This window comes from Cetorhinus maximus, chromosome 1, assembly GCF_964194155.1.
Source record: "Cetorhinus maximus chromosome 1, sCetMax3.hap1.1, whole genome shotgun sequence".
Taxonomy (NCBI): Eukaryota; Metazoa; Chordata; class Chondrichthyes; order Lamniformes; family Cetorhinidae; genus Cetorhinus; species Cetorhinus maximus.
This window is the reverse complement of record NC_135879.1, coordinates 116,446,225-116,472,858: the sequence shown is the minus strand read 5'-3', so window position 1 is coordinate 116,472,858 and position 26,634 is coordinate 116,446,225. Positions and strand designations below refer to the sequence as shown.

At 39.8% G+C, this 26,634-nt stretch overlaps 2 protein-coding genes across 3 annotated transcripts in view; one reads left to right on the top strand and one right to left on the bottom strand.

Annotated features, from left to right (window-relative positions):
- Positions 1-26,634, bottom strand: part of zcchc4 (zinc finger, CCHC domain containing 4) — a 103,951-nt gene that overhangs the window by 42,615 nt on the left and 34,702 nt on the right. The window lies entirely within an intron of this gene.
- Positions 2,352-26,316, top strand: LOC144682935 (putative E3 ubiquitin-protein ligase TRIML1). Of its 2 annotated transcripts, XM_078545855.1 has the most exons (6): positions 2,352-2,624; positions 11,605-11,697; positions 11,875-12,147; positions 13,665-13,687; positions 19,393-19,526; positions 24,375-26,316. In XM_078545855.1, the coding sequence occupies exons 1-6, from the start codon at positions 2,376-2,378 to the stop codon at positions 24,965-24,967; spliced, it is 1,365 nt and encodes a 454-aa protein (XP_078401981.1). In that variant the 5' UTR covers positions 2,352-2,375; the 3' UTR covers positions 24,968-26,316. The 2 variants fall into 2 exon arrangements, with proteins under 2 accessions (XP_078401981.1, XP_078401989.1); XM_078545863.1 differs by lacking the exon at positions 19,393-19,526 and having other exon boundaries at positions 24,375-24,550.

Here is a 26,634-nt window from a genome sequence, read left to right as displayed (position 1 = left end):
GGCTGCGCGCCCGCCAAACTGAAAATCTAAATGACACAGGGAGACATCAGGACGCCCGCCCAACATCATCCCCATCATTTTACATGTCGGCGAGCGGGCACCATCCCCGCTCGTCGACTGGAGAATTCTGCCCGAGGGGAAACTTCTTCACTCAGCGGGTGGATTCTGTACCACAGAGGACTGTGGAGGCCAAGTCACTGAATATACTTAAGAAGGAAACAGATAGATTTCTAGACTCTAAGGGTCAAGGGATATGGGGGAGAATGGCGTTGAGATTGAGGATCATATTGAATGGCACAGCAGGTTCGAAGGGCAAGATTGCCTACTCCTGCTCCTATTGTCTATGTTTCTAACAAACGAAAGTTGGTCAGAAGCATAGAGGGATGCCAAAATAACACCTCTGCTTCAAAAAAGCGATAAAAGGATAAAAACCAGGTAACTGTAGATCATTCAGCCTAACCTCAAAAGCAGATAAGCTTAAGCCATAATACAAGGTCAAATTAAAACTTGCCTCGACAGAAAAATCAGCTTAATTAAGGACAGACTGCACTGATTTGAGGAGTTAATGGAGTATATTTATAAAAGAAATGGAGTAAATGTCCATGTGGATTTTCAAAAGGTTTTTGAAAAGATGCCCAGGGAGCTTGTGCCTTAAGGGGCAGCAGTGACAGTTAGCTAAAGGCTGAAAACATAGTGGTGGGTAATGGATATTTATCCAATTAAATATTAATGTCCAAGGGAAAACAAGAAGCATAGAGTACAAAAAACAAAGAGGTAATAGTAAAATCATTGGTTAGGCCAGTTAGAATGATGTGTTTAGCTTTGAGCGCCTTACTTTAGGAAGGGTTTCAAGGTCATGAATTGGAAACAGAAAGGATTCAGTATGATACCAGAGATGTGAGGTGTTATGATTATGAGAAGGGATGAGAAAAATTGGCACTCTTTTTTTCTTAGAACGATTGAGGTTAAATAAATGCTGATTCAATGAGAGGCCTTGATAACATAAAATATAGTAAACTGCTTCAATGCTTGACAATTAGACAAGTAAAAGACAAAATCAAGGAGTCACCACAATAGTTAAGGGAAGGATTAAAAGATTTTATTCTATGCAGGCGGTGGTTAGAAGATAGAATGCCCCACCAAAAGCAGTGGTGGAGCAGAATGCATAACAGCATTTAACAGGGGAGTGGATAAATATTTGAAAAGAAGGTTTTAAGGGGTATGAAAAAAACACAAGGGAAAGGGATGAAGCAAAAAGTTCTTTCAATGTGGAGATCAGCACAATGATTGAATGACCTCCCTTCTGTGCTATAAATTTCAATGATTTTATTTAACTTTCCAATCAAACACAGAACAGTAATATAAATTTACAGCCATCCTTTAATTAGTTAAGAGCCATGAAGCATCAGAAAACAAATCAGTCAACTATACTCCTTCTAAAGAAACTCCCTGACAATTATTCTCAATTCAAAGACCTCTCCAGTGTATAGTTGGGATTTTGATCTGCACGTGTGTTTGATTAACTGTTATTAATAAAAGAGCAGCAAGTGGCTAGCATCACATCCCCACTGATATGTTTTGAACCGAAAATATAAACAGATGGGTGAAGCAAAAGAGACAATATTTTAAACCAGAATTATTTAACACCCATTCCCTAAACCTTTTAAGTTTCTGACTTGGCTGAGAAGTAAGGAGTAAATTGATCTTCTGGAAAACAATACCAGTTGATGCTCATATCAATGTAAAATCAAACGACTTTGCCCAAAAGATAAAAATCTGTCCCAACACAATCATCTCAAAGCTGGTTTAAATGTTTTAAAGTTTCAGTTTTTGGGCGAGTACTTGTTGTAAATATTTGTTGGAAGCATGGAATCATTTCAGTACACTAGATTGAAAACCTGTCAGCCCTGCATTCTCACATAAGTTAAATAATTACAGCAGAAATAAATATGAAAAGCTGTTCATTAACCTGCGGAAGGCAAACATAGCTGATCTCACCCTATACTCTGGCATTACAGTAGTTATGCTTGAACATTTTCTTCAATAGAATGGAATTTTATTCCACCAAACTTGTTGCCAGTCACCCTGAGGGTTCAATTTGGATCAGTCCACTTTTACCAAGGGGTAATGGGGGGTGATACACACACACCAAAGTTAACTCACGCAAATACTAGTCAGTTTATCATTAGATGTTTACAGAATAACCTAAGAAACATACCCTGAAGAAAGATAACATTTAAAAGAAATAGAGTAGTTACATTGACTTATCCTGTCATACCTCTTTCATAAACCAATCCAACAGCAGCTGTTCCTGTTTACTTTCTACTCAAACTCTGCAGGTTATCGTTTATTACACTGCACACACTCCGGTACGGATGGCGGAAAACGCAAAGCCCTTACCTTCTAACTTTGCACATCAGCAACATGCTAGCTGTTCAAATGTTACTCCGGAACTTGATGCTAATACACAGGCAACCAAGGTACTAAAGGAAGGGAGGATGTCTCCAGTTCATTCACAACTGATGAGGCACCAAGATTCAGGTGACAAAAAACTGCAAGAGTCCATGAGCTCAGCACTAGCTCAGAACACAGCAGAAAGGAGTACAGAGCAGCTATTACTTCAGGTACTGTCTCTTTTGGAAAAATTCCCTTTTCTTTACGATGGATAGTAAAGAAACCAACAGGAGCTCTATCGTCCTTTGTCAATAAATACCATTCTTACTCTGCTTCCTTTCAAGTGATGTAAAACCATTCAAGTAAATTTATTTTTAAAGGGATACTATGTTTATGAAAGAAAATGAGCATTCTTTTGGAAGAGTTAAAAAATGCATAATTTTTGTCATGATGTAATGTGCAAGTAATGTGCTGATGGGTTGGTGAAGTTTATTTTGCTGTGTCACATTATAAACAGAAGGCTTGTCAATTCAAAAGGGGACAAGAGCCATTTTAAATTATTGCAGAAACAAAATTCTGCTGGAGATACCATGCGATACACTAGTACTATTTTCTGTTATGAATGCAGCTTTATACTTTCAAACTTATGTATAAATAGAGTAATTTATAAAGGTGAGATTACACATTTTCCTTAATTCTTTGCATAAATATGAAATGATCAAATGTTTGATCTGAGAGAAAATTTGTTTTAAGGTGTTGATTAACATAGCTGGAGGTGGAGTTGCATCAACTTGCTGATTGTATTGTATGAGAAAGATTCAGATAGGTCAGCTCTGTGTTTGCATGTGCACTGCTACACGATCAGACACAATTTGTTCGAGCTAGAATGTGATTGAACAGCTGGAGTTTAAAATGTGGTGTGAGGGATGAAGTCCAGTTGTGCTTAAAGACACGTGGTCTAGGGCTTAGCCAGCAGCCTATTTTGGAAACCTCAGTATGTGAAAAGATTTAGGTTCTTCTGTGGTGCCTCCCATAATCTAATAGCTGATTGTAACCTGGGTTCAAACGTGACAAATAGTCACGTACAGAAAGTGCTTCCAGCAACCAGGTAGCCAGACTGCAGTATGTACCAACAGCTTTCCAAAAAGATGGGTGAAGAGAGTAGGGGCATGTCAAAAATGTACATTCGATGCACTTGCTATTAATTATAATTCTACTGTAATACTGTGGGCTGAATTTTGCCCTTGATGGGCGGGCGGACCCCGCTGCCATTTTAAGTGGCCGGGCCAATTAAAGCCCACCCAGCGGGCCGCCCGACGGGAAGCACTATGCGCTTCCTGTGCGGGCGGAGGGGGGGGGAATTCCCCAACTGTCAAAGTGCGCTTTTTCGTGCATGCACACATTTATTTAAAAACTGTTTGTCTGCATAGCTCTATTAGCCAGATTGGCTGGATATTCCAATGCCCTACATATATCAGAATTTAATTGTTTGCATAGACCAAATTAATAGATTTTAATGTAGCACAACATTGGAATTGATAGAGTTACCTAAATTATTGACTTACCTAAACAAGTGTTTTCCCTAATTGATGTCTAGATGTCAAAGTCAATAGTAATTTGAGCAGTCGCGATAGTTGTAGCTTTGGTTTACATTCTCTCCTCCAGGAAATCCTGGTTCTTTAGCTCTGCAGACCCAGCAGGATGCACTCAACTGGAGACAACTCAGTAATCAACTCCATCGGAATCAGAGTGATGAAAATTTTTTAATGCACAGGTATCCCAACAAATGATATTGTTTCTTTAAATCACCGCAATAATTAATCAGTGTTGCATATAAATAATGAGCAGAACTGTGATTTTAAAATGGGGAGTGAATTACATTTGCATGGCCTGGTCTCGCCCACTTCATCTGAACACTACACTTGGTCTTGACTCTCTGTGTACAATGACTCAGGAGATCAAGTAGATTTTTAAATTCTGCACCGCTTCCAAAAGCACGTCCAGACTTTAGACAAATTCTAACCAGAACAGTGCTGTCAAACATACAGCATGACAAGTTTAGACATGTAACACAGGTAAATGTGCAGGAAAGAAAATAGAAACTAATGAACTCCCTTCATTGCCATTAAAATTTTGCAAACAAAAAAAGCTGTCCCTCATCGCAATGATTTCAACTTCAAAATTTTTATTACTATTTTTTATTCTGGCAATATGGGCATTGTTGTAAAGGCCAGGATTTTGTGGCCCATCTCTAGTTGCCGTGATACTGGTGGTAGGTGATGGCCTTCGGATGTACCTGCGGCCCATTTCATTCTACATCATGGATTTGGGAGGTGGTACTGAAGAAAGTGTGGTGACCTTGCTGCAAAGTATTCTGAAGATAGTGCTCAATGTCACCATTACACACCAGCAGCAGAGGGAGCAGCTGCTTAAAGTGGTGAATAGGGTGCCAGTCAATAAGACTGCTTTGTCCCAGGTGGTGTCGAACTAAGAGTGTTGTTGCAGCTGCACCCACCCAGAGAAACGGAGAACATTCCATCACATTCCTGATTTGGGGGGGTGGGGGAAATCAGATGATGAGTCGCTCGATGCAGGAACCCAGTCTCTGATCTGTTCTAGTAGCCACGGCATTTATGCGGAAGGTCTGGTTTAGTTTCTGACCAATGGTGACTCCCCACTCCACAGACTGTTGATCCTAGGGGATTCAACAATGGCAACATCATTGAATGTCAAGGGGAAGTGGTTAGGCTCCCTCATCAAAGATGCTTCTTGCTTGGCATTTTTTGTTGCAAATGTTACTTGTCAGTGACCAGCCCAAGCCTGGATGCTGGCAATGTCTTGCTGCATGCAGGCAAGAACTGCTTCAGTATCTGAAGAGTGGCAAGTGGAATTAGATGTGTGCAATCATCAGTAAACAGCCAGGCTTCTGACCTAATGATATAGGGAAGGCCAATCATGAAGCAACTCAAGATGGTTGCAATGAGGACGCTGCCCCTAGTAACTCATGCAGCTATGCCCTGGAATAAGAGTAGGCCACAATTTGCTGCAACAGGGCATCCAATTTCATCTTTCAGTTAGACTTATCCTTGCACGGTTAGGTTTTTTAATTTTTTTGCATGACAAGTTAATGAAAGTGCAAGTTGATAATATCGCAGCAAGAAAAACTATCCAACTGGAATCTAAGTGAACAGGACAAGCAACTATGCATCTCTTTACAAAAACAGAACTACCTGGAAAAACTCAGCAGGTCTGGCAGCATCAGCGGAGAAGGATAATGTTGACGTTTCGAGTCCTCATGACCCTTCAACAGAACTGAGTAAAATTAGGAGAGGGGTGAAACATAAGCTGGTTTAAGGTGGGGGGGGCGGGGGGAGAGAAGTGGGGTGGGGGGGGCGGTTGTAGGGACAAGCAAGCAGTGATAGGAGCAGATAATCAAAAGATGTCACAGACAAAAGAACAAAGAGGTGTTGAAGGTGGTGATATTATCTAAGAGAATGTGCTAATTAAGAATGGATGGCAGGACACACAAGGTACAGCTCTAGTGGGGGGTGGGGTGAAATGAGACTAACAGGGCATAAAAGGTATAAATTTAAAAATGGAAATAGGTGGGAAAAGAAAAATCTATATAAATTATTGCATTACTTGCATTTCCCCTAACTTAGTCTACTGCATTCGTTGCTCCCAATGTGGTCTCCTCTACATTGGAGAGACCAAACGTAAACTGGGCGACCGCTTTGCAGAACACCTGCGGTCTGTCCGCAAGAATGACCCAAACCTCCCTGTCGCTTGCCATTTTAACACTCCACCCTGCTCTCTTGCCCACATGTCTGTCCTTGGCTTGCTGCATTGTTCCAGTGAAGCTCAACACAAACTGGAGGAACAGCGCCTCATCTTCCAACTAGGAACTTTACAGCCTTTCGGACTGAATATTGAATTCAACAACTTTAGATCTTGAACTCCCTCCTCCATCCCCACCCCCTTTCCGTTTCTTCCCCCTCCCTTTTGCTTTTTCCAATAATTTATATAGATTTTTCTTTTCCCACCTATTTCCATTATTTTTAAATTTATACCTTTTATGCCCTGTTAGTCTCATTTCACCCCACCCCCACTAGAGCTGTATCTTGTGTGTCCTGTCATCCATCCTTAATTAGCACATTCTCTTAGATAATATCACCACCTTCAACACCTCTTTGTTCTTTTGTCTGTGACATCTTTTGATTATCTGCTCCTATCACTGCTTGCTTGTCCCTACAACCACCCCCCCACCCCACTTCTCTCCACCCACCCCTCCCACCTTAAACCAGCTTATATTTCACCCCTCTCCTAATTTTACTCAGTTCTGTTGAAGGGTCATGAGGACTCGAAACGTCAACTTTATTCTTCTCCGCTGATGCTGCCAGACCTGCTGAGTTTTTCCAGGTATTTCTGTTTTTGTTTTGGATTTCCAGCATCCGCCGTTTTTTGTTTTTATCTATGCATCTCTTTAGCCAGACTGAAGGATTGTAAAATAATCAGCGAAAGGAATGATAAGGAAGTTTAAATTAGAGTGGATGAATTCAATATCAAATCAGTTGCAGAAAGAGTGAAGACAACAGGGGGAACAAGACTGACTGGAGAGAGATAGAGAGAGAGAGGGGGGGGAAAAAATGTAGAAAGGAAAAGTAAAAAAGGTAAGACTTTAAATTTAATTTTAAAAAAATCTCCAATATCAAATAATATCCTGAAGGAACGAAACTCTGCACTTGTTATGCTAAACTTTCAATGCCAAAGAGGTTATTTGGCAGTAATTAATTTATTAAAAGGGTACATGCACTTTAAACAAGACTTAACTTTCTGTGGCAAACTTTCTTTAGTTTGTATCTACTGTACAAATACAGCAGCTTCATGAAATTTAATGCATTTCAATGGTAAGGCAAACAGCTAGATGTCATTTTCATGAAGCTGTCAGAGCTGCACAACTTGGACTGCAATTTTTGCATGTCTGCTTTTAACTGTGGATCTGCACTTGAAATTACTGTATCATTTATGCAGACATAATGGTGTGTGCCATTAACTTCATTGTAATTTTGAAATCAAATTCTGGCTTTGTCTTTATCTATAAAAGGAGATATCTTTTTAAAAAGTCAGTTAAGCATATATCCTCTTACAGGGATTGCAATTTTCCATATGACTAATCACAGGTGATGCACCTATGCATCATTCAAATGGAGTCAAAAAGTTGCAAGTTCAAGACCCACTCTTGGATTTGAGCACTTACGTACATTGAGCAGTACATACTAAGAAGCTGTTGCATTATTGGAAGTAGTGTTTTTTGGATGAGACAATAAATTGTATTTTTTTAGGGAGACACAAAAATCCTATAGCATTATGTGAAAAGGAATTATTTAAGTATCTTGACCAGCATTCCCCTGTCAAGCACCACCGAATATAAATTATCTGGTTATTTATCTCATACTTGTTGCATATAAATTGAAGGACATGTTTACCAATATAACAACAATGACTACAATTCAAAAAAAGCATTCATTCTATGTGAAATCCTTTGGGACATATCAAGAAAGTTCTTTTACTACTGCACTTGCAACTCTCATTCTATTGAACAAGTATATACAGACTAAGCTAGTGTAGCATCACAGTGATTATCAGCTCAAACGGTAAAAACACTACAGCATTTTCAAATCGCCTGATGACAATTATTGAACACTGTTCGGAACTAGAGATAATTTAAGTAAGTTATATTTGTATTTGTGGGTGTTAGGGATTAGTTTTAGCTTCAATGTTTAAGTTTGATTTGTATTTCTATATGTGTATGTTAAGAAAAGCAGAACTTGAGTTTTAGTTTCACTTTAAAAAATGCCTGCATTTTAATGAGATTTTACAACTCAAGGAGAAAGTAAAACAAACACGCAGTAGAAAAAAAAAACTGTGCTCTTGCCTAGCAACGGGTTCCAAAGAGGGAGGCCACCCTCCCCCATCTAACACACATATAAAGAAACCAAAAGCAGTTTGAGTTCAGTTGATCAGTGTGTTCTAAAGTTGAAAGGAGTTGCCAGCAGAAGAAATATAGGAGAGGGACAGATAGCAAGTCCCAAACTGAAGTTGAAACCAGCTGCCAGGAGAAGCTGGACAGGAGGGAGCTGCAGGATGTCGATTTCCCCAAAGAATATAAGGAAAGGGTTCCCGAGAAGACCTACTAGTCAAAGGGAATGAACAGGAATATGGAAAAGGTCCTGTTAAGTGAAGTTAAGAGCAGGAGCAGAGAAAGGCTCCAAGCTTAAAGGGGGAAGCTGCAGGATGCAGATTTAAAGCAATATAGGCTTGCAAGAAGCCAGAAGATCCAAGGAGACAGCTGAAGGTCTGTAACTCTTTACTACGGGCATGGGAAGCAGTGGTGTTTTGCCGGCATGGCTGAGCATTTGACAGAGTTCGCAGAAGGAAGTTTAAATGCACACGGCAATCCAGGAGAGGGGGACATTGGAAGGAGAGTTTGAAACCTTGGAGGTGGACCTTTGTGTGGATGGCGTCAGAGAGAAACCATCAGTTTGGGAGAAGATTCCAAAGCAAGTTCATCAGGAGTGGAGATTGGAAACCTTTGTGTAAAAGATGGAGTTCAGTGAGGCTGGTTGGCTCATGGGATGACTAGGGTCTGGGGAGAGTTGATGAGGGATCCATACCATCTGTTTGGGGTGGCATCTGTCATTTTGTTTCTGAGTGAGGTGTGCCTGACCACAGGTCACCTATTGGTTTATTTACTGTGTACATTAGAGCATAAGATAGCTTTTGTAACTTGTGTTATCCTTGCAAATCTGTATATACCTGCAAAAGTATCGTTGTGGGTGAAGGAGTAGTGTAATATAGCTCATTGTTTCCGGTTGAATAAATGTTTTATTCTTTTGTTAAATCAGCTGACTTCTGTGGCTGTTTGGGAGCCACTCTCCACATATCTAAACAAAAAATAAAAGTTAGGATCAATCAAGCTGGGTTCACCCTGGGATCTGGCTTGTCCATGGAGTAACATCAGCTGGGATCATAATACTTCATCTTCAAGTCATTTGCTATGCAAGATAAGAAATACTTAAACTACACTTCCAGAATATTAGGGAAAAAGTAGAATTTTGTGATGCTGGTTACCATATAAATAGTGACCAGGATATTGGGTCAAAATCCACGCTCTTCTTTGAATAGCGGCACAGGATCTTTTATGTTCACCTGCGGGGACAAATGAGGACTCCGTTTATTGTCTTATTTAATTGATGACACTGAAGACGTCAGCTTAGATTTTGTGCTCAAGTCTCTGAAGCTGGCCTCAAACTTTGGAACCAAGACTGAGTAATTTGAACAGTAGACCACACGGAACAGGTGATAGAAGAGCACAGACAAAAAAACAGAGATCCAGGCAGGGTGGGAAATGTAAAAAGGCAAGGAACTGATTCTCTGTTTGGGTAGCGGATGGCACTTGGATTTTTAATGCAAATGGAATATGGGAACAATCAATATTAGTGCAAACACTATAAAACCCTGAGATTTTTGAAAGTATTTGTCCAATAGTTTAGTCACACAGGAAACTTAAAACTTTAATTTTTTACATGTTTACATTTCTTCGGTGAATCACGAAAACTAATGAAACAAATTACAACATTCACAGACCACAAATGTTGCTCTTAAATGATGCTATTGTTGAGTTTTGAATGATGCCAATGGCATGTTACAAAATTTGAATAGCTAAGTCTATTCAATGTGCATCTCTCAGCACTGAAAAAAATTCTAGATTACAAAAGCCCCCTAATAACCTGCGTCCATTTAAGTATTAGGTATAAGTGACAGGGACAGATACCGAGAAGGAAAAATAAATTTGTTAGTTCGACTCCACGAAAATTTGGCCCAAAGTGTATATACCAAAAAGGTCTGGTGGTTAGTGGCTAATCTGCAGCAAGATGTAAATAGGGGCCAAGACGATCACTTTATTTCACCAAGAACAACCACCAGTTTCAACATGTACTGTGGTAAATTAGTTTTGCAAGGATCTGTTGCACCACTATGACATACACTGGTTCAGCATGGTGTAACATTAGAGTTATTTGGGGAACATCATGAAATACATCTCTTAACGAACAGAGGAAAAGTCCTCTGTCAGCATTCTAAGCTGATGCATTTCTATTAGACTTCATTGAAATAACCTAAAAGAGACCGCAAGGGATTATTGCATTGTGACAAAACTGTTTCGCCACAGGCAGGCTTTTGAAAGTAAACTCCAGCTGTTTGAAAGCTTGTGGTGTTAGTTGCAATTCCTCATATGCACTGCAATACAGCTGGAAAATCTAATGACTGTGCCTGTTACAAATGAAGGATGAGAAATGTGATACATAAGTTTACCAGGCGCATCGAAGACTTCCACAAAAAGTCTCCAGACTGGCAGGTGTTTAAAAATCTTTTCACAGTCAGCGTCAAGAATGTCATGCCAGGTATTAAAATGAAATTTGAGTTCCAACATAATCACCAGTTGAAGAGTAAAGTTGATGAGGTGGGAGCTTGAAGGTTCGCAATGTCAGGCCCAGTTCATACAGTCATTAGTTAGCAGCACTGATGTGCAAGAATAAGCATTTTCAGAAATTAATCTGCAGCTGTTCACAACAAAACTGACACCAGGAATGAAACACCTGGTGAGACAAACTAGTCCAGATCCTGGATTGAGAAACAGACCGATCATTTTGTACAATGAATAGCTCTTCACTAAACGTAAACATTAAGGTTGAAATGTTGCACACAAAACTGGCACCATGAAGATGAGAGAGAATGTTTATCCAATAAATGCGCGAGTACTCATTTGAAAAGAATGTGATTCAGTTGGACAGTGTTTAGCCTGGATTTTGTATGACACAAAGTGTTTTAATTATTTTCTTAAGACATGGGTTCAAGTCCCCTGCTCCAAAAGATTGGGTATCCCTGCCCTTGCATTTATATTTTAAGTGAAATACAGCACTGTCAAATTGATTATCAGCTCAGCCTAGTGAACCTGATACAATAATTGAAAATACATGAAGTAGAAATGTTTGGTATGTTTTTGATTTGACGAGTCAGATGGGTTCTACTACTGTTACTTTTTAATTTGAAGTCGCTTAATCTAAAATTGCCCATGAATCAAAGCTTTTTCGAGCACAAAAATAGTAAATTAAATTAGGTAGATTAATTTTTTTTTCATGTACTTTGCAGATGACACCAAAACAATCTCATGATCTCTGTGCTAAAAGAGACAAAGTAGAAGCACACATCCAGTCCCTGAAGAACAGAAACACTGTTCTTACAGTAAGAGCTATTATGCATATTTATGAAGCTATTAGTAAGCAAGTAACCCACTAGTCTCAAACCTTTAACTGCAGTGCAATTACACCCTAACCATTCTGAATCTGACTGTATTATGCTTCATTAATTGCTCCTCTTTCTATTTTGATGTTTCTAACTCACATTTCTGCAATTGTGCAGAGCTCAGCAGAACACCAAAAAGAACAGATTTCCGGGCATTATGAAAGAATGAGAAAAATCCTGAACAGCGATGAGAAAGCAACTCTGGAACTCATTGACGTTGAAAAGAGGGTTGCTTTGGGAAAACTCCAAAAGATCATCAAAGAATGGACCAGCAACTTAGATCAAATAAATAAATCCATTAAAGCTACACAAAAAGTCATTGACCAAGAAGAAAGCCAAATGCAAGATCAAGCTCAAGAAGACAGCAAATTGCTGTCAAGTCAGGCCACAGTAGGTCACAATGACATTAGTAATTCAATCTTTTATCGGTATTGTAATGACCAAATAAATAGAGAACTACATTAAGCTACGAGCCAGTCAAACACAAGTCCCTTATTTAATTTAAGGAAGTGTCTTGCACAGTGATATCTAATTTTCTCATTGAACAAAAATATGGATCTTTCAGTCAACGTAAATACATATATAGACCAGTTAATAAAAGACCACATATGCAATTCAGTTTATTAGCGTGTTTTACTATAAAATTTATAAACAATGCAAGACAGATTGAATCCAAAGTATTCTTGTGTAACAACATATTACTGCTATTCATACTAAATACCTTTCAAAGTATCTGGGTAACTCTCCAGTTACAAGCTTAAAAGTTCTAAACCAGAAGGTATGGCGCTCAAGTAGGACATCCTCCCACAACTGTGGAAGTCCTCCCCCTTTGCATGGTCAGGCTCTGGTTTTTAGATAAGCTGGTGTACATGTCAAACAGAAACTCAACAACCTATACAAAAGGAACTCTTCCCCTCTCCCCACACCACTCAGTGTACACTCTGGCCTAACTAGATGGAATAGCTTGTACATATTACTCCTGGGTAAAATTGGCACAATAATAAATATCTCCCTTGCTTTCTGTACGACCTTCAAATGCAGCTTATTGTGGTACAAGCCCAACAAGTCAGCTATGGGCATTCTTAAGCTTTGCTGGGAGATTAAGATGCCACAAGTATGCAACAACCAAGAACCTTTAGAATTCCAGAACCAAATTTCAGGCAGATGTTCATCCTAGAGAGATGAACTCAGGCCCAAATTGCTTGCGGCCTGGTCTCAAGCCTCCCATCAAAATCCATGCCTGGGACAGGAGGCCATTGCTCCTGATCAAACAATTCCACAAATGATCATTTGTGCCCTCAGAAGAAGCAAAAATGCCCCAGTCTTGTTGCAATCCTCCCACCTTGGAGGAAGCTCATGTGGCACAAGAACAGAATCACCAGGTTAGGCTGGATCTGATATCAGGGTCAGATTGAAGGTTTCCAGTGTGCCAATTCCTGTATCTCCAGAAGAAGCACTACTACAAGAACCCTGCAACATTTGGCAGATTTTAGTGTTAGCTAGCTCACATTTTCCCCATGCAGCCCTCCCAACACCACCAAACTTCTTCCCATATTCCCAACAGATCACTGCAGATGCATTTGCCACCCTGTGCAGCATGCTCACCTTCACACGCTAACATGGGGCAGAAAACCAGAGGGACATTTATGAGATCTAGACCATCGGTTAAAGAAAAAGGTGCAGGACAGCCTGTGCAAGGTCACATTCCACACCATATAAAATCTACAAATTTCATCCTTTCATAACAGAGGATTGTTGAACAGAGATGCACCTCAATAAACATATTCCAGTCATTCCCCACATTCAGCTTCTTTGTCCACAGGGTAAAATTAAGCACACTTTAGGCTGCATGTTATAAAAATGTTTTGCAATATTTCTACTAACATCTTTTGGTCCTTTCTTTTCAGGTTATTAAATTCACAGAATATGGGTAAGTTTCCAAATTTAGCCTTGGTTTTTAAATGTTACTGATTGACCCGTTTGTTAATTTACAATTTCTAGTTTAAGCATTCATCTAGCAACATTAATTATTAAATTTAGATCACAGGATTCTGAGCAGTACCTGTTATGCCTGTAGCTGACGCTGTAGCAGTTATTTTTAATAAGACAACATTTGTTAGTTCATATTATGGTTTCAAGCAGCCAGATGGCAACAAATCCCACCAGTGGTGTTTCTGCAGTAATCAATGGCCCTTAATTCATGGTCACTGCCCACCACTGACCACAATCCAGCAATCTCCATGGTGTGGATTTGCCCTTTCCTGATATCAGTTTGAACCTGGCACCAAATCAAGGGGATCGCTTGATGACCAGCAGCAGTGTTGTCATTAAGTGGGCTAGGCAGCCAATCACAGACAAAGCAGAAAGTAAAATACATTGAATTTTTCAATTTTAATTAAAATTTTAGAGAGAGTGAAATAAATAATTGGGGCATTCACATGGGATTAAGGTAGAAACTGAAATATCACAAACAAACTGTTTTTAAAAAGCAAAATTATTTTAAATGATTTCTTTTCCCATAATGGAGGAATTGACATACCACAAATATAAAATTAGTTTTTCAGGGCTGATGAGGCTGTTCAGCAGTAATTATGAACTTAGTATGTTGTTTAAAAAACCCATTTACATGGGATTCGACAAGGTGCAACTTTTTAAGGGAGGCCAATAGTGTAAAAGGGCAAGCTCTCCTCAGTTCAGTGACTTCTACATGATTGCATTCTGGTGGGGGGAGGGGGAGGCTCGTGTTGGAGTGCTTCAACAGTGTTCCCCATGGAGAAGTGCAAATTCATCGACAGCAACTTCTGGATTTCTGCATTTAACTGCATATGTGAACACCAGAAGTTGCTGTTAAGTTTCAGAGCAGTAATGACAGCAAATGCTGAGAGATTAAGAGGCCAGTGTATTCTCGTCTAGGAGCGTCAATTTACCAATGTCCAGATTTAGTGTCAGTTATGCAGGAGTAAGATCTGACGCACTGGAGGATGTCCAGGGAAATCAGAAGGTCTTGGAAGATGGCCCCTAACAGCAGAAATTGGTCCCAGGATCCAGCAAAAGTTTGCATTACTTATATCAACATATGGATATCAGGCATTGTCAAGCTGCTAAACTAGTGCCTAGCGTTTATCATTTTATTAGTGTGCAATGATCTGAAGTTAAACCTCTCCATCATTTGCCTATAAAGGCTCTACCATAAAATGTATTTGGCCAATCTCAATCTAGTACAAAATAGCCAAGGTATAAAATTGCCCATAATGGATCACTATTTGGCAATCTCAATCAGATATTGAAGAAGATGACTGATATAGGAAATGGAAAAATTTACAAGCAGCTGCTAATTTGAGGCATTGTTTGGGACAAGCAAAGTGAGTTTGAGTCTACATTTGGCCAACCTATTTCTGACTGGAAGCACTCAAGGCAGATATTGATTATCTCTCGGTGATGGTTCTGCTGGCGTGATCATCTAACCAAAAACTTCAGTGAAAGATTTATTTATTTGAGATAGAAAATAATAAGCATCCCCCTCATTTTGCTGATGGGAAAAACAGATGGTGTAGTCTTGTTCATGGATGTGGACCTAATGTAGTGCTAGCCACAATAAGTCAGGATTTTCTTGGGTGCAGTTGTGGGTTTTGTGATTTTTATGGGAGTAATTTAAGGTTCTGATGTAACTTGAGGTAGTGAGTATTCTGGAGTGTAGTGGAGAGTCCGTGGCAGATAAAAGAATTGAGAATTTGAGATATTGGACTACAGTAGTGGAAGTTGTTGAGAAGACTATGGACAGGGTGCATTTGGAAGTTATCTGGGTAGTCAGTAATCAAGGTGCATGGCATAAAATAGTAATTAGAAAAGGGGGTACCCTCTTTGTGAGGGAAGGGTATAAATGTGCTTGTGATGAGTAATTGATGGGTTAGTGAGTGAAAGACAGCCGAGGGGTGGATGAGAAATTTGGATTATAGGTGGTACGGATTGCAGGGCACCAAGTATTTGAGTGAGTAATCAGGGAAGAAATAGTTTGGAGGTTGGTAGCAAGTCCTGGATTAACAATGGCATTGGTGCGATCATAGGGAATAAGAAGTGGAAAACACAAACATACATACGAACAAGGAGCAGGAGTAGGCCATTCAGCCCCTTGAGCCTGCTCCGCCATTTAATAATATCATGGCTAATCTGATAACAACCTGAAATCTGCATCCCACCTACCCCCGATAACCTATCACTCTCTTATTTACCAAGAGCCTATCCACCTCTGCCTTAAAAATATTCACTCTGTTTTCACCACTTTTTCAGGAAGAGAGTTCCAAAGACTCACGACCCTCTTAGTGAAAATATTTTGCCTCATCTCTGTTTTAAATGGGCGATCCCTTAATTTTAAACAGTGACTCCTTGTTCTAGATTCTCCCACAAGAGGAAACATCCTCTCCACATCCACCCTGTCAAGGCCCTTCAGGATCTTTTAAGTTTCAATCAAGTCACCTCTTACTCTTCTAAACTCCAGTGGATACAAGCCTAGTCTGTCCAACCTTTCCTCAAGACAACCCTCCCATTCCATGTATTAACCTGGTAAACCTTCTCTGAACTGCTTCCAACATACTTACATCCTTCCTTAAATAAGGTGACCAATACTGTACACAATACTCCAAATGTGGTCTCACTAGTGCCCTATACAACTGAAGCTAAACTTTCCTATGTTGGTATTCAATTCTTCTCACAATAAATGAGACCATTCTATTAGCTTTCCTAATTACTTGCTGTACTTGTATATTAGCCTTTTGTGATTCATGCACTTGGACACCCAGATCCCTCTGCACCTCAAGAGCTCTACAAACTGTCACCATTTATGCTTCTCTTTTATTCTTCCTGCCATAATGGACAATTTCACATTTTCCCACACTATACTCCAACTGCCAGATCTTTGTCCATTCAATTAACTTATCTATACCTGTTTGCAGCCTCCTTATGTCCTCTTCACAACTTACTTTCCTACCTATCTTTGTGTAATCAGCTAACTTGGCAACCATCCCTTCACTCAAGTCACTTATACAAATTGTAAACAGTTGAGGTCCCAGCACTGATCCCTGTGCCATGCCACTCATTACATCTTGCCAACCTGAAAAAGACTCATTTATGCCTACTCCCTGCTTCCTGTTAGCCAGCCAATCTTCTATCCATGCCAATGTGTTACCCCCTATACCACGAGCTTTCATTTTCCGCAGTAACCTTTGATGTGGCACTTTAACAAATGCCATTTAGAAATTGAAGTACACTCACCAGTTGCCCTTTATCCACAGCACATATTATTTCCTCAAAGAACTCCAATAAGTTGGTTAAACACTATTTCCCTTTCACAAAACTATGTAGACTCTGCCTGATGGCCTTGAGCTTATCCAAGTGCCCTGCTATAACTTCTTTAATAATAGCTTCTAACATTTTTCCTATAACAGATGTTAAGCCAACTGGTCTGTAGTTTCTCACTCTCTGTCTCCCTCCCTTTTTGAATAATTGAGCTACATTTGCTATCTTCCAATCTAACGGGACCTTCCCTGAATCTAAGGAGATTTGGAAAATAAAAACCAATGCATCAACTATCTCATTAGGCACTTCTTTTAAGACCCTAGGATGAAGTCCATCAGGACCAGGCTCGTCAGTCCACAACTCCAACAATTTACTCAGTACCACTTCACTGGTGACTGGAATTTTCCTCACTTCCTTCCCCACTTCCAATTCCTGGTTTATAGCTGCTTCTGGGATTACACTTCTATCTTCAATAGTGAAAACTGATGCAAAATACCTGTTAAATTCATCTGCCATCTTCTTGTATTCCATTATCAATTCTCCAGACTCACTTTCTATAGGACCAATGCTCACTTTGTTAACTCTTTTCTTTTTTAAAATATTTATAAAAACTCTTACTATTTGTTTTTGTATATCTGGCTAGTTTTCTCTCATACTCTAATTTTTCCCTCCTTATTAATCTTTTAGTCATCCTTTGCTGTTCCTTATATTCTGTCCAATCTTCTGACCTGCCGCCTGTCTTTGCATAATTATATGCTTTTTATTTAAGTTTGATACTATCTTTAATCTTTTTCTTACTCATTGGAATGTACCTATTTTGTGCATTCTGAAATATCCCCTTAAATATTAGCCACTGCATCTCTGTTGACCTATCCCGTGACCTAATTTGCCAATTCACCTTAGCCAGCTCAGCTTTCATGCCCTCATAATTGCCCTTATTTAAGTTTAGAAACTTAGTCTCAGACCCACTCCTCTATCCCTCAAACTGAGTGTAAAATTCAATCAAATTATGGTCACTGCTACCTAGGGACGCCTTCACGATGAGATCATTAATTACTTTCATCTCATTGCACAATACCAGATCTAGTATAGCCTGCTCTCTGGTTGGCTCCAGAACATGCTGATCTAAGAAACTATCACAAAAACAGTCAACGTCCTCCTCATCTAGGCTATCTTTGCCATCTGACTTTTCCGGTCTATATGGAAATTAAAATCTTCTATGATTATCGCCATGCCTTTCTGACAAGCTCCAATTATTCGTTCCTTTATGCTCAGCCCTACCATGTGGTTACTGTTAGGGGACCTGCACACAACTCCCTGGAAGGGTTGCAATTTGATATAAAATACAAATGAAAAAGAGAATTGGAAGGAGGAATGCATATGGAAGACTACAGAGTTAGAGCAGCCCAAGTACATAGGAGAAAGCATGAAAGAAAATTAAAAAAAGAGAGCATAAACCCAAAGTAGGCAGACTAATTTCATCCACAATTCATTTAACACTGACCCGCTTCAGGCCAAGCCTGCGCCCTGATTTTACTTGATTGATTTTGGGAGTACCTACTGGCTTAGTTTTAGGGGAACTCATTGCTTTAAATCAGCATCCAGTTTTAAATTGCTCATTGCCCAGGCAATAGTTGATTTTAATTAAAGTAATTAATTCAGGACAGGGCGAATTCAAAATTTCATTTTTTAAAAAAATTAAAATTAAAACAGATTAATTTTTCAAAGTTGCAAAATATCAGGAAACAATTGGAAAGCTTGCTGTGGGTAGTGCTGGAAGATGGATATTAGAAGTACAGCAGTGCCAAGTATTGGGATTCCTTGTAACATAAGTATATTTCCCATTTAAAAATACTTCTTTCTATTATGCACAGGTGTGGCAAAATTGGGAAAGAAGTAGAAAAACCTAGGACGTAAACGGTGGACACTTAACTCTTAATATTGTGAAGGATAGTCACAGAAAATGTACAATACAAGAGGAGACCATTTGACCCATGTCTGTACCAGCCAAAAAAGAGCTATCCAGCCTAATCCCAATTTCCAGCTCTTGGTTCGTAGCCTTATAGGTCTGGCACTTTAAAAAAAAATACTCGGATATGCACTCAAAGAGATGAGGGATTCTGCCTCAATGGCCCTTTCAGCCAGTGAGTTCCAGATCTCCACTACCCTCTGGGTGAAAAAAATTCTCCTCAATTCAAAAGATATATGAATGTCAATTGCGGCGGGAGATTCACTTTTAGTTAAAGCAATGAAACATGTTTTAAAGAGAAACTAAAAGCAATTATGATTTTGATTTAACACTTGATCATTTATCAACCAAAATCTATTCTTTTTCATCCCAAGTTATTCAAAGCAAACAGAAAATGAAATCCAGGCCATTAAAATTGATGAAATCAGATTTCAGAAGTTATCAAAATTCATACGGAACATTTCAACCAACCTATATTCTCAGTTGCAAAGGAAGACGTTTTTATTAGGTACGGTGTATTATATCGGTATATGTTCAAACATCCATTCCCGTTTATATGATCTAAAATCATAGCGATCATACACGAGGGCCAATTCAAACATTTTGTTAGTCTAATTAGTAAAGACAGCTGGAAAGAACAGAGGGAGAAAAGTAACTCTCCAGAGATCATATTGGAGAACTGAGGGCCTATTCAACCAACACCAGGTACGAACATGGGTATCTGTTACCTTTCCAGCACTTTGTAATGAAGATAGAGAAAACAATTTTATCATTTAAGTTATACCATTTGTCCATTAGCAAATGAGATAACATTGTCGTTTGTATGTGCTACTATCATAAAGTATGAGAGGCTACCATATTTCAAAATAAAACTGTAGAGTTCCATTTTTTTGCAGCAGCAGCCTAGTTAAGTTTAAGATTAGGAAGGGGATCTGACAAAACTTATCATGGTAAATCATTCATTAGGATAAAGGTTTCAAACACCAAGGGACACAAGTTAGAAATTAGGAACCAGGAGTGAGAAGAAAAGTGAGCTGAAACAATTTCTTTCAACAAGTAGCAGCCTGTGGAATATGTTACACATTAAAGACCACTGAAGCATATAACATAAATGGGCTGAAAGGACAATTACATGTGATTCTGCAGTGATAAGTGAGAAGATAGGTAAAGAAAGAATTGATCCCGAAATATGCTTTTGGGTCTAATAGCTATTTCCCAATCAATTTTTTTCACGCTCTTATGAATTGCATTTTTTTTTAAAGAAAAGGCTTAGAATAAAACATTAGATAGCACTACAAAAACACTTTTCAATATAATGTCTATCAGGGTCGTTCAATATTTCCATGCAGCAAACAAGATTGACCTGTCTTGTGCACTTTACAATTGTGCTGACGTCAATTCTCAGTACCAGTTTTCCAAGGAGCTAAATATCAAGGATTTGTATTAACACAACTTGCAAACGTTTTATCTTGACCTTGCACAAAAAAAAAAGTAATAGTGTTTTTATACCAGACTGCAAGACGGAGAATTTTTATTTCCCTCAACTTTAAAAATCACAGAATCATCGAAAGTTTACAGCACAGAAAGAGGCTACCTGGCCCATTGTGTCTGCGCCAGCCAAAAAAGGAGCCACGGAGCCTAATGCCACTTTCCAGCATTTGGTCCGTAGCCCTGAAGATAACAGAGCTGGAGGTGCATATCCAACCTTTTAAATGAGTTGAAAGTTTCTACCTCTACTACCCTTTCAGGCAGTGCAGACCCTCACAACCCTCTGGGTGAAAAATTTTAAGCTTATCTCCCCTCTAATCTTTCTACCAATCACTTTAAACCTATGATCTCTAGTTACTGACCTCTCTACTAAATTGGCCCTTCCCATCCACTCTATCCAGGCCCCTCACAATTTTGTACATCTCAATCAAATCTCCCCCTCAGTCTCCCATGTTCCAAGAAGAACAACCCCAGCCTATCCAATCTTTCCTCATTGCTGCAATTTTCCAGTCCTGCAACATTTTCGTAAATCTCCTCTGTGCCCTCTCCAGTGCAATTACATCCTTTCTGTAATGAGGTGACCAGAACTGCAGACAGTGCTCAAGTTGTGGCTTAATGTTTTATATAGTTCCAGCATAACCTCCCTACTCTTATATTCTATGGGCAGAATTTTCTGCCTGTCGGGCAGGTAGGCCCGACCCAATCTCCGGCGGGCGGGGAGCCGATCCCCGCCGGAGAAGCGGGCCCCGCCGCCATTTTAAGTGGGCGGGCCAATTAAGGCCCGCCCAGCGTGATGTCCGCTTCCTGTGCGGGCGGGGGAGGGGATTCCCCAAAAGCGAGAGTGCGCTCTTTCACGCATGCGCACGAAAGAGCACACATCTCCCTGAGGCTAAGTGCAGCCTCAAGGAGATAGCTGACACTTTGAAAAATATGACAAATAGAAAAAAAAATGTCCTAACATGTCCCCCTCATGTGACAATGTCACATGATATGGGACATGTTCATAATTTTCTTAATAACTTTATGAAACTTTTTAAAACCTTGCATGAAACCTCATCCCACCGTTGGATGAAGTTTCATGTTTTATCTATTTGCCGCCGGGGCTCCTGGCCTGTCCGCTAACCTTAAGGTTGGACGGGCAGGTCTTTTAATTGTATAATTTATCCTGTCAATGGCTTCAATTGAGGCCATTGACAGGTCGGCGGGCCCGCAGATTTCGCAGCGGGCCTGCCTTCCTGAAAATTTAAATGGGGCGGGATGACGTCATCCTGCATCATTTTATGTGTCAGCGAGCGGGTCCCGCTCCCTGCTCGCCGACTGCAAAATTCTGCCCTCTGCCTTGGCTAATAAATGAAAAGACTCCTTATGCCTTCTTAACCACTTTATCAATCTGTCCTGCTACCTTCAGGGATCTGTGGACATGCACTCCAAGGTCCCTCACTTCTGCTACCTCTCAGTATCCTCCAATTTATTGTATATTCCACTGCCTTATTTGAAGTCCCCAAATGCATTACCTCACACTTCCCTGGGTTGAATTCTATTTGCCACTTTTCTGCCCACCTGACCAGTCCACTGATATCTTCCTACAGTCCCCAGCAATCCTCCTCACTATCTATGCATGGCCAGTTTTGTGTCGTCTGCAAACCTCTGGGTCGTTTCCCCCTACGTTTATGTCTAAATCATTAATATAGACCACACAGACTCTCAGCTCACTAACGCTCAGTTTGGGCTCCGCCTAGATCACTCAGCTCCTGACCTCATCGTAGCCTTGGTTCAAACATGGACAAAAGAGCTGAACTCCAGAGGTGACATGAAATTGATTGCCCTTGACATCAAGGCAGCATTTAACGGAGTGTGGCATCAAGGAGCCCTAACAAAACTACAGTCTATGGGAATCAGGGGGAAAACTCTCTGCTAGTTGCAGTCATACCTAGCAGAAAGGAAGGTGGTTACGGTTGTTAGAGGTCAATCATCTCGGTTCCAGGACATCACTGCAGAGTTCCTCAGGGTAGTGTCCACGGCCCAACCATCTTCAGCTGCTTTATCAATGACCTTCCTTCCATCATAAGGTCGGAAGTGACAATGTTCGCTGATGATTGCACAATGTTCAGCACCATTTGAGACTCCTCAGATAGGGAAGCGGTCCATGTCCAAATGCAGCAAGACCTGGACAATATCCAGGCTTGGGCTGAGAAGTGGCGAGTAGCATTTGTGCCACACAAGTGTCAGGCAATAACCATCTCCAACAAGAGAGAATCCAAGCATCGCCCCTTGACATTCCATGGCATTACCATCGCTGAATCCCCCACTATCAACATCCTGGGAGTTACCAGAAACTGAACTGGACTAGCCATATAAATACTGTGGCTACAAGGGCAGGTGGAGGCTGGGAATCCTGCAACAAGTAACTCACCTCATGACTCTCCAAAGCCTGTCCACCATGTACAAGATGCAAGTCAGGAATGTAATGGAATACTCTCCACTTGCCTGGATGAGTGCAGCTCCAACAATACTCAAGAAGCTTGATACAATCTAGGACAACGCAGCCTTCTTGATTGGCACCCCATTTACAAACATTCACTCCCTCCACCACAAACGCACAGTAGCAGCAGTGTGTACCATTTACAAGATGCAATGCAAGAACTCACCAACGTTCCTTAGACAACACCTTCCAAACCCACAACCACTGCCATCTAGAAGGACAAGGGCAGCAGATAGATGGGAACCCCACCACTTGCAAGTTCCCCTCCAAGCCACTCACCATCCTAGCTTGGAAATACATCGCTGTTCCTTCACTGTCACTGGGTCAAAATCCTGGAATTCCCTTCCTAACAGCACTGTGGGTGTACCTACACCACATGGACTGCAGCGGTTCAAGAAGGCAGCTCACCACCACCTTCACAAGGGCAACTAGGGATGGGCAATAAATGCTGGCCCAGCCAGCAAAGCCCACATTCCATGAATGAATAATAAAAAAAAGCAGGGGTCAAAGTCCTGAGCTCTGCGGAACTCCACTGGAAACAGCCTTCCAGTGGCAAAAACATCTATCAACAATTACACTTCGATTCCTTCCACTGAGCCAATTTTGTATCCAGCTTGCTTTATTCCCCTGGATCCCATGGGCTTTTACTTTTTTTAAAACCAGTCTGCCACATGGGACCTTGTTAGAAACCTTGTTAAAATCCATGTAAAATCCATCCATCTAAATCTACAAAGAATTCACATTAAGTGACCTTGAAACACGGATAACATTTCACAGCATCTTTAAAAGTATGGTAAATATAGCTAGGGTATGTGGGGACATTTCAGAAATTGAAAAAGGGAAATGACAAAATACTACTATAAATGTAGCAGGGCATGACAGAATAACACAGCTCTTAGGTTTTCTAAAATGGGCATATTTTTTATAATGCAAAATCAGTTATGTCCTTCAGGGAAGGAAATCTGCAATCCTGACCTAGTCTGGCCGACTTATGACTCCAAACCCATAGCAATGTGGTTGACTCTTAAAAACAATGCCCTCTGAACAAGGGCAATTAGGGACGAGAAATAAATGCTGGCCTAGCCAACGACGACCCCATCCCAAAAATAGATTTAAAAAAACAAATCAGTACAACACTCAGGAGGTAAAGTGCAGATCGTCCCGTAAAATCATCAGCAATAATGTGCTGAGTTTTTTAATGATTACTTTGATAAATATTAAAATATCAGACTGTGGAAGGACTGTGACTACAGGTATGCTTATCTTCTCAGAATATCATATCAGTTACCTCAAAGATAGGAAATGAAGGGGTTGATTTTTGAGCTATTTATTAGGTGCCTACTCCTGCTGGAAATACTGACTGGAATTTCTTTCCTGCCTCCCCAGAATATTCACCAGTTATCCTCGACATCGCATCAGCACATAAAAATGTGCTGGTTTCCAAGGATCTAACTAGCATGTCTGTAGCTAGTGAGTCGCTGAGTGTTCCTGAGAGCCCTTTGCGATTTGACAAGGTCTATAACATCTTAGCTGCCAAAGGTGTGATGAGAGGAAAACATTACTGGGAGGTGGATGTCAAGCCTTCTGCACAGTGGTGCGTTGGAATTGCGTATGGATCCATAGAACGGAAAGGGAAGCACAAGTCTACAAAACTGGGAAGAAACAGACAGTCCTGGTGTATTGAACTAAAAGCTAGCCAGCTTTTAGCTTGGCATAATGATAGAAATGTCAATTGTAGTATGAAGCCCTCAAAATTGGAAAAAGTAGGGGTGTATATTGACTACGAGAAAGGACTGGCTGCATTTTATGATGCCAGTTGCATGAAGTTAATACAAGAATTCTCCAGTGTCACATCAAGTCTTTTTGACAGAATGCACCATCATTTCACTGAGCCAATCTACCCTGCTTTTCGTCTCTTTCCTTTTGCTGCTGGTCCTACCTGCTCTGATAAGTTGGAGATATGCAAACTAGAAATTTAGATAGCAGGCAGGCATGTTACTGCTCCAACAATAGTTTTAAGGCTTGTAGTGAGCACTCGTACACACAAAGATAAAGAGAATTGACTGGCAGTTTTCTTACTGAAATTTCAGTTGTACAACATTATCTACAAAACAGAAAATAGCCCAAATAAATATGAGAAATAATATACAAATACATTACCAGCAATATCCCCAAGCAACCAATTCTTGGAGGGGGAGCATGCAACATGGCGCATGCAATTTAAGAGCTGTATATCACTAATGTGCTACTGAACTGTATTAAAACACCCCAATATAAAATATCAGTAATAATTCCTGTTTAAAGACCAAAGCTTCAATAACCATTTTTAGAGACAAGATCATTTGCCATTACATTGTTGTCATGCTTGTTAGGAGCTTTTCAGTATGTTTAAGTATATAAAAATCTAGTTCAGTGAATTTAAAAAAATAAAATAAAATGCTTTCCCTTAGGTGCTGGAAGCAGCTTAGCAGCTGTGTCAGGCTTTAAGGCCTTCAGTTTCAGAATTGATTCAGCACTAAAAATCATATTTAAAAATTTCTCAATATATAACAAAAATAGGAAGCGTTTTGCTTTAAAGCTTATACGAAGTTATAAATAGATCACGTACTTGTACATAAACTACTTAAAACATACAACATTTTAGACTTTATATCTTGTTTTATGGTTCTGAAGAATTCTTCATCCTAGGCACTCATTCAATAAGGTGAAGATCATTCCTGTGGAGCTTATCAACCTAGATAGGAACTAAGTTTGTTCAGTCTATTTTTGTGACTTCTAGCTCCAGGTTAATCTTAGATTTCTATTTTAGAATTTCTCAGTGCTTTATTTAGCTTGGTTTTTAATTCGAATTCTCTCTGTATTACACTCAATTTCTTTACATTTGTTAAAATTATTAAACAAGGAAAAAGATGAAAACAAATTAACTCATCAAGAAACACTACACAGCTTGCAAAGCTAAGAAATTACTCTCCTTGAAATCCAGGGCTGTTAATTTGCATTATGTAAAAACAGTTACTATTCTAGTTGAGATTTGTTTATTAAATTCTGCTAAATATGTTTTGTTTCTCTAATAGACTCAGTATGATTTAAAAAGAAATTCTTGCAGCCTTTGCATTTAGATATGGTATATGAAATGCAGAAGAGAAGAATAGTAGCCAAACTATATAGTATGACTTATTCTTTACAGCTTTTGCATACTAAAGATAGCAAAGGAAACAACATCTGAAATGTTTGTTCTGTACAATAAGGCATGAATGAAAAATTTTGAATTCTATACATTGTCACTGACAGTATAAATAAATTGGATGCTTGCACCTGTCACCTCCAATGGCAATCGACTCAAACTCATCATTCATAATTAGGCAAAATTTTCAAAGTATGTGCTATGGGTTGTTCTTGTTTTTTGGTTCCCAGATGTTGTTAATAATTACATTTTCATCAGTATGCTCCCAGGAGTTTGTTTCTCTAATTTATAATGGAATGCACGGATCTGCAATACTGCATACTCGAACCTCAGCGGCTGATGTACAGTGGGTTATCAGTTTGCCATTTCAACGTTATGGCTCGGTTCAGATCCAGTCTAGACTCAGGATAAAAGTCATAATTCTTCTCCCTTCTCTCCTGCCTGATGAAATTTACTGCATTG